Raw genomic sequence first — 11,363 nt, forward strand, 5'->3', positions numbered from 1 at the left:
CCGTAGTTTTGTTTATTTTTACCCTTTTTTTTGGGGGGGGGGGGGGAGGGGCATTTGCCGCTTATGATTTCTTTATGTATGTCATTGCCTTGTCTTGAGAAGAAAATGAATTTCTGGGACTTTCATATTATTATTGTTATTATTATTATTTGTTTGTTTGGTTGGTTTTGAATTTTTTAAATGTGGAGGTGATCATCACACAGTGGAAACACAACGTGTGTTGGTGGAAGTTGAGGGAAAGTGGGTACATTACACACCGTATCATTCAGTATTATATTATAGAGTGCATTGCACCGTCATATTATTATTATTATTATTATTATTATTTTAACTGCGCAACTTATTGCGTGAAGCATCTGTGGGGGAGAAACCCCCTCGTGTTTGCCTTTGAATTTGATGAGTGAAACGAAGACCGACTCGGTGTCCTCGAGGCATGTCTCGCCGAAAGTGTTGCTGGAGGGCCACATCACCAGCACCAACGTCATGGTGGATGTTTTTCAGACCGATTACAATGACTGCTTTCGGTCGTACCGTGTTTGTCAGCGCAACCCCTTTGGACCAAACACGTCGTTTCTTTTACGTATTTTTTCGGTCAACGACGTGATGTTGCTGTTGGTACTGATTGCTTTAGCGCTTCCGTCCCTACCTACCTTTTTAGGCCCTCTGCAAGGAGCAAATTGGATGTATTTTTCCCTTAATGGTACTGAAAAGAAGATTGACGGTGTCGTTCCTCTTTTGATGGACAAATGGACACCAAATTCGTTTTTGCCGCGTCTGTTTTTGATGATATTTTGTTGTATATTGTCCGTATGGCGTATGGTGGCTGGTTTCCAGCGTGCGCACATTGAAGAGGTGATGGTAATCCGTGGACTTGGAATGCAAATTACGAATTACAATGTGTTTGGTTGGATTTGTTCACAACGGTTTATAGAGCTTAAACTTATTCGTTCTCTTGTTATTCATGATGCCTTTTTTCGATATCAAGCCATTTTTTTTCTTTCCGCAACGATTGAAAACGATGCAACACGTTTGGTACTTTTTGAGGAGACGTTACCTCGATTGGCAGTGTTGTGTCCTGTTTTATGTGGTTTGAGGCATATTTTATATGAAGAACCTGAGAATGGTGCCACTTTGGCAGAATTGGAAGGGGTTGAATCAGAACGCCTTGATGACACCATGGAGGGTGAATACAAGGCTACAGATGACGATAGTGATATCACAGATCGTGAAAATGGCGACTCCTTTGCCTTTACAAATGCACTCGAGAGAGAGGGAAACTATTATGACCCACCGTTGATGGAATTTCTTCACACAAAGTGAAAGAAATTATAAATATATATTTATTTATATAACTTTTTTTTTTTTTTCTTTTGAGGAGAGGAGGGATGTTTGGTTTAAAAATCATGTAGTCTTCACTGTGAACTGAGTCGGTTTTTTCTTTTTTTTTTTTTTTTCCTGGTGGGTGGGCGGGGCACCATTTGGAGCCGAAACCACTTCTTTTTCTTCTTCTTCTTGTTGACTCGTTGTCTGGACATATTTATTTATTTATTTGTGTGTGTGTGTGTGTGCTTGCTTCTGTCTATGTATGCCATTGGCTGCGTTACAAACTTTTTTTTTTTAATTATTATTATTATTATGAAATTGCCCGTATATATTTATATATTTATATTTATACATGCAATGTAATATTTATACATAGAGATATAGATATTCCCCCCTTCTTTTTTTTTCTTATTATTTTATTTTCATTTTTATTTTTATTACTTTACTTGTATTTCTTTTATTTTTTGTTATTTTATTTTATTTTTCTCTTCCGGTGTTTGCACTGTCAATGGGAGTAGTGAACATGCAACGGGGGGTATATTTATCTGCAACGACATGTATTTTATGGTCGCCTTCTCTCGCACGGCGGTTTGTGGCAACTGTGGCTCCTGTGGCGACATTGGGTAAACGTGCAGGACGTCCTGCTTCTGTTTCTCATGTGAGAGGCAAAAGGAATCAGCCAATAATAATTGCAAAACATTCATCAAAAGCTGCTGCGTCGGGACCGACCATGAGCAGAAGTCGTTTTTATCGCGTGTTGCAGGAGCGTGGTGTGGGGTTTGCCATGTACCTTTACATTTTTGGCGAGTCCATGACTCTTGCGGTACTCTACGCACTTCACAATGACGGCTTCTCCACTGGCGATGTGTTTGATTGGTTAAAACTTCTTTCTGCAGATTCTCTTATCGATTTGGAACGATGGTCACAAGTAGGGCCTGTTGTTGGTGGACTACGTCTCTCTCCGCGTCTACTGTGCAACTATCTTGTCGCTAATGCCTTGACGTACCCGTTGTATGCGATGCAGTTTGCATTTTGTGCAGCCACCCTCCCGTTACTGTCTCGTGTCATGTCGCCTGTGAGTTACTTCTTGCATGCATGCCGGGCGAGAGGCAAAAAGGGAAGAATTGTTCCAAAGGCACCTTCTGTGGGCGTAAAGACTGAAGGGCGTCTAACACGATGATTGAGAAGGGGTGATTGGGTGGGTGGAAAGGAAGGGAAGAGAAGTGGTGTGTTTATTACTTTCTACATGAATAGGAGCGGAAAGGGGGGCAGGCTTCTTGTGTTGTTGGAGTTTTTTTCTTTTTTTTTTTTTTCTTCTCATTAAATAGAAAGAGAGAGAGGGGGGGAGGGAGTTGTTTCACAGAGGTGTAAGAAATTATTCCCTTCACTGTACTTTTGCCTACACATGTGTAGATGTGCAAGGCAAGCACGTAGCGAGACAGACAGACAGACAGACAGACAAATCAACAAGGATTTTTTTATTTTTGCATTCATCATTTAGAGTGATTTTGCAATATTATCTAGAGACAAGGAAATAGAGAGAAAGAGGGCGGAGGCGGAGGCGTGGACATGATGCAACGGGCCGAGTCATCATTTCTTGTGTCGGATTCCATAGACAAATTTTGCCCGAATGTACATTGTCCCCACCGTGCAGCAGTTGAGCGGGAGCGGTATACATCCATGCAGTTGACTGCCGTCAATCGCGTTCTGGAGGAGGGGCAGCAATATCTTAGGTTAAAGAATGGACGATTGGAGGCGGAGATAAAAAGTAAAAACGAACAGTTGCAGCAATTAGACACCCTCGCACGGAGGGAAACAACACGACGGGAGGAATTGGAGGAACAACTCGTTGAAATCCGGCGGACAATTCATGCAAGGTATTCTGCCGCTTACTCCCATGCTGCTTCCCAGGAAGCGGAAGTGGCACGGGTGCAGCAGGAGAGGAAACTGCTCGTGGAACAGGTGCTACAACTACAGTCAGCACTGAATGAAATGGTGCGATTGAACGAGGCACTGCAATACGCACTGCTTTCCAATGGTATTGATGCCTCAACTGCGATTTCTGCTTCAGTGAAACCGCCTACAAGTACGCCACGTTTACCGAGTAATTCTCATTCATCATCACCACCATCGTTATCGTCGTCGTCCCCCTCCTCCTCGTCATTGTCATTCTCAGCGCCATCACCGAAACACACTTCCGTTTTTCCTCCATTACACACGGAGTTGCCAGGGGAATTGAATGAGAATTCTCACGATCTGGAAAAGAGCCATGAGTCCTTTAATAAAGAAAGAAAAGAGGCGGTCACAATTCTCCCTCCTGTAAGAGAAAAACAACGTGATGATTTCAATTCGGATTTGATGACAATGCAGAATGTCGTATCGGAATTACGGTCATTAAAGGCCTTTTTAAATTCCATTGGAGGGGCAGAGTCGTTGAAATGAGAGGTTGTTTCCTATGTATACACATACACCTAAAACCTGTTCCACTGCGAACGATTCTGTGCCTTGCACTCCCGATGCAAATCTGGCCTTTTCTTTTTATTTTTTTTATTTATTTATTTATTTTTTTTTTTGCCGTCTCCCTTCTTATCTGTGTACATGTCTTTATATATATATATATATGTATGCTTTTTTATTTTTGTGGGAGGGAAGGGTTGAGATGGACTTTTTGTCACTTTTATGGATAAATACACCTCTTCTTCTGTCTTCATCGGAGCCCTCGTGGCAGTACCGCTTGGGGCCGGTCGCGTCCACGTCGCAATGTGCATCATACCTGTTCCTTGTTAGTTTGTTTTTTTGCTTTTCTTGTTTTTGTTTCCTTTTTAGCAGGAAGAAAAAGTAATTGGCGTGTAATTCCCAGACACTCTCTGTCTTTCTTTGTGTCAAAATTGTTTGCCACGGGATCGGCATGCCTGCAAATATTGTTCCAGGCTTTGTGCCGTACTTTGGCTTTATGCTGAAGGACGTGGGGGCCCGGCTTGCAATCATGGCACATTATCTACAGACAAACCGCCACATGTATCCTGTCATACGTCACCAGAACGTTCGTGCCTACCGTGGGATGTTACCGTGGACGCAGGATTCCGCTTTTATTGCGCCGAGTGCCTTTCTTAGTGGAAACGTCGTACTTGGACATGACACATGCATTTTCTATCATGTCGTTATTCGTAACTACCATGTGCGGGAGGAAACAGTCTTGGGTGATCACACAGTTGTGATGGATCGTGCCTCCTTTTTAGGTCAAGTAAACGTTGGAAATGGTGTTTACATTGGTGTTGGCAGCACACTGGACTGTTGCACCATTGGAGACGGAGTATACATTGGGCCAGGTGTGTCTGTTGCGCTTGGTGCAGTTGTTGAAAATGGAGCAATCGTTGCTGCAGGGTCAAATGTGCCGAAAGACACACGTATTCATGCATGGGAATTGTGGGCAGGGAACCCGGCTCAGAAGATAGCGGAAGTAACCCAAGAACAGGCAAATGAGGTGGCGCACATTGTACACGAGCAGGTCGGTGTGGCAAAGGCACATGTTCAGGCGATACACGATCACATTCACCACACAGAGGAATTGGATGGTGAATGGCTGCATCTGGCTATTACAGAAATGGAAAAGCAGCAACAGCAGGTAACACTTAAAGTACCTGTTGACATTCCGTTGGAGGCAAAACGGTTCCTGCAACCTCGTGTACACATGCGTCGTCCAGAGATGCATATGCGCATGTCATACCCCGTCAATCGCGTCGCACCGTGGATGCCAAAGGTGGCGGACCAGACGGCCAATGCGTAATTACGCTTTGAATATTAGCGGATAGGAGCTGTCGTGGCTTTAGAATATCATATAGTACAATATGTATATAGATGATGAGTGGTATCGTAGCAATGGCCTTGAAGGGAGGGAGGTTCTGGGACAAGGGATGAGGGAATTTAGTGAGAAATACTTGATGGATTTAAACAACCAACAATAACTTTTTTTAGTGTGTTCTTTATTATTATTATTATTGCGTCTGTCTCCTCTAGATCTATTGATTCCTACAGCTGATAAAAAGACAAGAAGCAAGTAAAAGAAACATCTCACGCCAAGACCTCTGCAGCGAACGAGTCTCCATTCCTCATCTTCAACCACACGGACGGAATGCCAACTGAAATTACGGTCCTGAGCTTTAACTTGTGGGGGATATTTAACTCCAAATATCGTGCCGCCCGTATGGCACGATTTGCCGCGAAAGTTGCTCATTATGATATTATTTTGCTCCAGGAACAGTTTTCGAAGGAAGACTTTGAGCTCATTATTTCCAATCTGCCCAGTGAAGTGCGGGAGAAACGATACTTCAAGCGATTTCCAAGTGCTTTTTACGGTTCCGGTATTGCCATCATCTCTCGTTTTCCCATTAAATCTGCATTGTTTTTTACGTTTCCACTGCAAGGGTACCCTGAACGTGTACTTCACGGTGACTATTACGCCAACAAGGGGGCATCGCTCTTGCGCATCCATGTCCCATGCACCACAAGGAGGGGTGTGAGCCCCGATCCACCCTATGAAGAGGTGTTATTGTACAATACACATCTCGTGGCAGCCTATCAGAAAACCGCTCGTTTGTTAAATTGGCGTGATGAACTCTACTTGTCGGTTCGCTTGAGCCAAGCAATTTCTCTTGCGGAATTTATCTCGTCAACATCACATCCCACCCGATCGTGTTATTATTGGAGGAGATTTTAATGCAACACAGCGCTCTCTGGAGTTGCAAGCAATGCTCATTTTATTACGTAAACGCGGGTACAAGTTGGTTTCGGTGCTTCCACCATCCATTATGTACCGTCCAGAGATGTCTGAGCGTGAAAAAAGAATCAACACTGTCACACTGACATATTCAGATGCAAATATGTTTAACTCACCCAAAGATGGTTGGTTTGTGGAGGGAGGTGATGTGCCGTGTCAGATTGATCATATCTTCTTTACATCGAATACACTTCGTCTCTCTGCGTTTAACGACTGCCCGGATGCGGCCGCAGACTACCCTTTTAAGATGCCAATCAATGGTGAAGAAGGACCTGCGGGTGTGGTTGTCTTTACAGGGAACAATGAGGTTCAAATCCCACCAGAAGAAGGAATTGGGGTAAAGGCCTTGAAATGGTTCTCAAGATTGAGCTGTGCGTTTTGGTGCGGGCAACTTTTTGCCTATTCGGAACGCCAAACAAATGAAAATTCGGCAAACACATTGGAACCACGTTTCTGTCCCATCTCTGATCACTACGGCGTCACAGCAAGGTTTCAGTTGGGAGAAGAAGAAGAAGAAGTAGAAGTAGATGGGTCTACGGAAGCTGGAAAAAAATTAGCCCCAAAGAAGGGATATGTGGAGGTAGCATTAACAAAAGCCGAAGTTGAAGTTTTAACGGAGGCTGCCGTCTTTCTTGATGACTCGGTCAATAAACTTTACCGTGAGAGTAGGATTTGTATGTGGTTGGCTGCTGCTATGACGGCTGTTGTTTTGGGAAATATTATTTACATGGAGTATCAAGCTCAACTGCGGGAAGAACACACAGGCCGTGTTTTGAAAGAGCTGTTTAATTTTGCCAAACTTCGAGGAACCGCCATGGGGCAGGAAGAATTGTCGTTGGGCTTTGATTCCACCTCATGGGGGCAGTGGCTGCGGCGAGTATTTTCCATGAATTCTGATAATTCACAAGCAACAACAGCAATAAAATCCAAAACGGTCGCATCGGCAGATGTTGCCTTGGATTACGCCGGTATAGCATCGAAGCTTCATTCCAGGGGCCTGTGGGGCCTCGTATCGCCTGCTATCACCATCTGTGGCAGCATTTTCAGCGCCGCATCCGTCACAGTGGCACTCCTTCAGCGGGTCGCCAACGCGAAGGTCATGACGGAGCAAGTTAACATGCTCAAACAAGCCTGCCAAGGATGAGGCAACGCAGGGGAGGAACACGTGATAACACAAAAAGGAGAAATCAAAAAAAAGGAAAGAAAACTGTTGCGATTTGAAAAATGAGATTTTATATTATGTTTTATACGATTCTGTTGTGCTTTTTCTTTTCTCTTTGATTTGTTTTGTTTTGTTTGCGTTGCCGTGTGCCTGTGTGTGTGCCTGTGTGTGTGTGTGTGTGTTAGTATAAATATATATATTTACATTTACTTGATTAGCTGCAGCGTTGGTTGTTGTTTTTTATTTGATTGTTGAGGTTGTTGTTCCCTCTCCCTCCCTATTGTGGAGTCCATTTGATGGTTACCGCCAGATGGAGATGTAACAGAAACAAAAACAAAAAAAAAAGCGGGAGTTTTGGCTCTGTAGTCACGAAGAGACGACGACTTTTAGGAGGGATGAAAAATTTAAAAAAAATAACCCCTCCCTGTTGTGCAGCCATGCAGGAATGAACGCTGTTGTCTGATATTTATTCGGCACTGCCTCTGGAAAAGAAAAGAATATGCAAAGGATTATATGCTTTTAATAAGACTTTAAAGAAGGTAGGTTGGTGCGGTTATTTTCCCCATCCCCTTATTAGTGGATCCCTTCTTTTCCTTTTTCTTTCTTTTTTTTGTTTGTTTGTTTCTTTTACATCCTATCCTTTTTACTGTGTGTCCTTTCCGCTTCTGTGCATTGCGGGGGTTGTTGCTGCCCTCTTTGATAGTTGCCATGGGCGGCGATGTGTGTGTGTGTGCGTACTTACGTACGTATTTATCTGTCTGTGACTCTCTCTCTCTCTCTCTCTCTGTATGGTGGCGTTTGTGGTCGTCGTTGCCATGAGGCCGTGAAGAAGGGGTGATGCCTAAGCGGTCGCGGTCGGTGCTGCACGCATACATTCTTCCCCATACAAAACTTCTGCGGAACGAAAAGCGAAAAAAAAGCCATGAATCGCTCGATGTGACGGCGAAATCGCTTGTGCCACCTGAGGTTGATGCGGCTGACAACGAAGTCGTGCCTCATGATGGCGATTGCGGGATGAGTGAAGCGGCGTTTGTGGGAATCGAGACGCATGATCACGTCCAAAGTAAATCCTCTGAAGGAAGGGAAGGGAATGCTGAGAAGAATTTTTCATCGCTGGATGATGAGCCTTTTTTCCCCGAGGCCGATTGGCTTGTCGGGTTACCACCATCGTGTCGCGATGTACAGAGAGAACCAAATTGGCTGGAGCGGGCGTTGATGTTAGCGCGCTGCTCAAACCGGTGCATTAATCTATTTCAGTTGTGCGATGACAATAGGGACTCTGCGTTTCCGATGCCTCCTTATCCAACCTGCACGCATCTTGAAAGCACAGCGCAGAAGGAGAAGTGTCGTGCCACCGCCGTTGCGAACATCACGGCTGCCTTTTACGCTGCACCTTCTCCGGTGGACCCCAGTGTTACTTTTGGTGCGTCTGTGGTGTCACGGGCGCATTAAATCCGCGCATGTCTCACCCTCTTTACAAATATCTAAAGGTTACTCATTGCTGCAATGGAAAGAGACGGCAAATGGCAATAATGTGATGAGGCGCAACAGAATAAATGTGTCTCTTGAAGGAGAAGCAAAGTAAAAAAAAAAAAAAAAAAACAGATGTCTGGGGCTTATTTTATGTTTTTGGTTTATTTTATTTTGCACAAACCATCCGTGTTGCTTAATTTCACTTTTACATGTTTTTTATTTTATGTATGTATGTGTGTGTGTGTGTGTGTGTACTTCCTAGCTTACTTGTACAGAATGGTGTTTTTTACTGGTTTTGTTGTTGTTGTTGCTGTTGTTTTTTAATTCCTTTTATTTTGACGTCTATTCGCGTCTTTCTTTTATCATTGCTTTCCAGGCTCGCCTGAAATGTCCTCCGCATCCCCATCATCGGAAACAAAAACAACATCAGCAGCGGCAGTCAACAGTCCGCTTCAACGAGAGCGTATTTTGGATGTGGATTGGACTGTGGACGTTCTGGTGTCATCCGGGCAGATATCACGCGTTGGCATCCCTACTGTCGCGCTAACGATTACACTGAGCAGCGGCTCCGTCCTGCGGTACCGCCTCACGATGGAGGAATTTCATCAGTGGCGCTTTACGATGGCAAAGGTGGTGCGAGATCAGTTGTACTTGGAGAAGAAGCGAGCATACATCGACCACTGAGAGGTCCGCCATGTGACAGCGAGGTGCGTGATCGGCGTCTCGATGGTGAGGCATGCCATTTTGGATGACGCTTGTATTTCCCTCATTTCTTTTGCGGACGGAATGAAGAAAGAAGAATGAGAGGTGAGGGATTTACCGTCGCAAACACACACAGAAGGAAGATGCATTGTTGATGTTTTTTTTTGTTTGTGTGTGTGTGTTTATTGTCTGCATGAACTTTTTTTTTCTGGCGGTCATGCGGCACGGATCAAGGACGCTGCTGTGGCGTGGCAGGCAGAGAAGACATGGACATATTTGATTGCAAGCTGTCCGCATAAGTAGTCAATTCCACTCGACACTTCCCCCTCATTCCTTTGTGTTGGTTTGTGCATGCACTTCTTTGTGTGCTCCTTTTCATTTGTGTCTTGTCCCAATCATTGCTTTGGCGAACTAGCAGGAAAAGAGAAGAAGAATACATAGGGAAGATGATGCGGGTGTACATTGGACATCTTCTTTTTCCTCCCAAGAGGTCATTTTTTTCACAAGCATCGCGTAGTCGCGGGGACGACGATGTTGGTATTTTTTCGAGGGGCGACGCCAAACGCTTTAAAGGTGAGGGGTGGGCTACCGGCGTCATGGAAATGACAGATGTTTCATCGTTTCAAGTCTCTGCTGCTTCCATCACGGAAGCCGTGCTGAAAGCATTTGAGCCATGGGTGGGGCAGCATGAGAAGATCAATGGTAGACCACACATTGACGTCCATGTTCATCCCGCCGGTAAAGGTGCTTCGTTTTGCCTGGTTCCAGGCATTCTTGCTTTGTCACTCACAACGTCGGCGTGTACTGCTTTAGAGTGCCCGGAAAAAGTAAGGATGGCGGATATGGAGGCAGCGGCAAGATATCCACGAATCACCGCGGTATCACTGGAGTCTTTTAATGGAGAAGTTTGGGATGATCTGCCGGTGTATTGGGAGGAGCGGCAGGTCATGGTGACAAACACCCTTACAGAAACGGCGATGACACAGGTGGCGGCGAATTGTTGCGTTTCCCCTGCAAAGGATGAAACGTTGCATGGTGAAGAGACACTGATGGAAAAGCGTATACTTGTTGTGGGCGCGGGAGGCATTGGCTGCGAGTTACTCAAAGTTCTTGTCTTGTATGGCTTTCGCAATCTGGATGTTTTTGATCTTGACACAATCGATGCCACGAATCTGAACCGTCAATTTTTGTTCCAAAAGGAGGACGTTGGTGCATCCAAAGCAGATACCGCACGCAAGGCAATACTAAACTGGTTCACATCGACATCTTCAGAACGAATGTTGCCTGTCATTCGTGCTCATCACGCGGACATTAAAAGTGAAGCGTACGATGACGCTTTCTTTTCTCAGTTTGCCCTTGTGCTGAATGCACTCGATAATGTTTCGGCGCGTCAACATGTGAATCGCATGTGTATGCGCACAGACGTTCCTCTTATAGAGAGCGGCACGATGGGCTACAATGGCCAGGTGCAGCCCATTATACGCGGCCTGTATGAGTGCTACGACTGCCATCCAAAGGCAGCAAACCAAAAGACCGTCGCCGTTTGTACCATTCATGCACGGCCCACTACCATGGTCCACTGTGTGCACTACGCGAAGGAGTTATATGAGCGACTTTTTGGTGAGGGAAAGCGGGAAGAGAAGGATGAGTTTGCCTTTGTTGATGCAATTATCACCCAACAGGAGGAAGAACTGCAAAGCGAGGCGGACGCTTGCGATGGTGATTTAAGTATTTGTAGCATGGCGGCTGCTCTGGCAGGATCTCTGTTTTACGAAAAAATTCAAGAATTGCTTAGTATGAAGACTGTGTGGGCGACGCAGCCGCCTGTGCCACTTTCGAAGGATCTCATTCAACGAATGGCGGAAGAAATGTCAGTGGATGCCACTAGAGTGAAATCCCTTCACATTCTACGGGATACCTCGTTGT

At 45.0% G+C, this 11,363-nt stretch overlaps 6 protein-coding genes and 1 pseudogene across 6 annotated transcripts, besides 23 other annotated features; all 7 read left to right on the forward strand.

Annotated features, from left to right (window-relative positions):
* Positions 1-39: a sequence feature (heterozygous, non-Esmeraldo-like haplotype).
* Positions 40-771: a sequence feature (areas merged during assembly that could not be assigned to a particular haplotype. This can correspond to areas where the two haplotypes were merged or to regions with more than two copies in the genome that were merged during assembly.).
* Positions 126-150: a microsatellite.
* Positions 300-327: a microsatellite.
* On the forward strand, positions 397-1,320 carry Tc00.1047053511655.10 (hypothetical protein, conserved; the record flags this gene model as incomplete). Its single annotated transcript, XM_801615.1, has 1 exon — positions 397-1,320. One exon carries the CDS (start codon positions 397-399, stop codon positions 1,318-1,320), a length of 924 nt encoding a protein of 307 aa, XP_806708.1.
* Positions 772-1,350: a sequence feature (heterozygous, non-Esmeraldo-like haplotype).
* Positions 1,324-1,367: a sequence feature (AT_rich).
* Positions 1,351-1,377: a sequence feature (haploid, non-Esmeraldo-like haplotype).
* Positions 1,378-4,111: a sequence feature (haploid, Esmeraldo-like haplotype).
* Positions 1,432-1,454: a microsatellite.
* Positions 1,609-1,674: a sequence feature (AT_rich).
* Positions 1,722-1,807: a microsatellite.
* On the forward strand, positions 1,832-2,503 carry Tc00.1047053511655.20 (hypothetical protein, conserved; the record flags this gene model as incomplete). Its single annotated transcript, XM_801616.1, has 1 exon — positions 1,832-2,503. One exon carries the CDS (start codon positions 1,832-1,834, stop codon positions 2,501-2,503), a length of 672 nt encoding a protein of 223 aa, XP_806709.1.
* Positions 2,615-2,639: a microsatellite.
* Positions 2,760-2,784: a microsatellite.
* Tc00.1047053511655.30 (uncharacterized protein) lies at positions 2,893-3,765 on the forward strand (the record flags this gene model as incomplete). The annotated part of the gene is made up of 1 exon (XM_801617.1): positions 2,893-3,765. The coding sequence occupies one exon, from the start codon at positions 2,893-2,895 to the stop codon at positions 3,763-3,765; it is 873 nt and encodes a 290-aa protein (XP_806710.1).
* Positions 3,439-3,509: a microsatellite.
* Positions 3,854-3,896: a microsatellite.
* Positions 4,112-4,281: a sequence feature (areas merged during assembly that could not be assigned to a particular haplotype. This can correspond to areas where the two haplotypes were merged or to regions with more than two copies in the genome that were merged during assembly.).
* Positions 4,232-5,110, forward strand: Tc00.1047053511655.40 (hypothetical protein, conserved; the record flags this gene model as incomplete). The annotated part of the gene is made up of 1 exon (XM_801618.1): positions 4,232-5,110. The coding sequence occupies one exon, from the start codon at positions 4,232-4,234 to the stop codon at positions 5,108-5,110; it is 879 nt and encodes a 292-aa protein (XP_806711.1).
* Positions 4,282-11,363: a sequence feature (heterozygous, non-Esmeraldo-like haplotype).
* Tc00.1047053511655.50 lies at positions 5,454-7,244 on the forward strand (annotated as a pseudogene).
* Positions 7,333-7,398: a sequence feature (T-rich).
* Positions 7,407-7,444: a microsatellite.
* Positions 7,844-7,906: a sequence feature (T-rich).
* Positions 8,027-8,048: a microsatellite.
* Positions 8,100-8,714, forward strand: Tc00.1047053511655.60 (hypothetical protein, conserved; the record flags this gene model as incomplete). The annotated part of the gene is made up of 1 exon (XM_801619.1): positions 8,100-8,714. The coding sequence occupies one exon, from the start codon at positions 8,100-8,102 to the stop codon at positions 8,712-8,714; it is 615 nt and encodes a 204-aa protein (XP_806712.1).
* Positions 8,960-8,988: a microsatellite.
* Positions 9,031-9,053: a microsatellite.
* Positions 9,884-11,363, forward strand: Tc00.1047053511655.69 (ubiquitin-activating enzyme-like protein; the record flags this gene model as incomplete). Its single annotated transcript, XM_801620.1, has 1 exon — positions 9,884-11,363. A coding segment is annotated over one exon (1,480 nt), but the record flags the coding sequence as incomplete, so codon positions are not given.

Source organism: Trypanosoma cruzi, genomic scaffold, assembly GCF_000209065.1.
Source record: "Trypanosoma cruzi strain CL Brener 1047053517151 genomic scaffold, whole genome shotgun sequence".
NCBI classification, from domain to species: Eukaryota; Euglenozoa; class Kinetoplastea; order Trypanosomatida; family Trypanosomatidae; genus Trypanosoma; species Trypanosoma cruzi.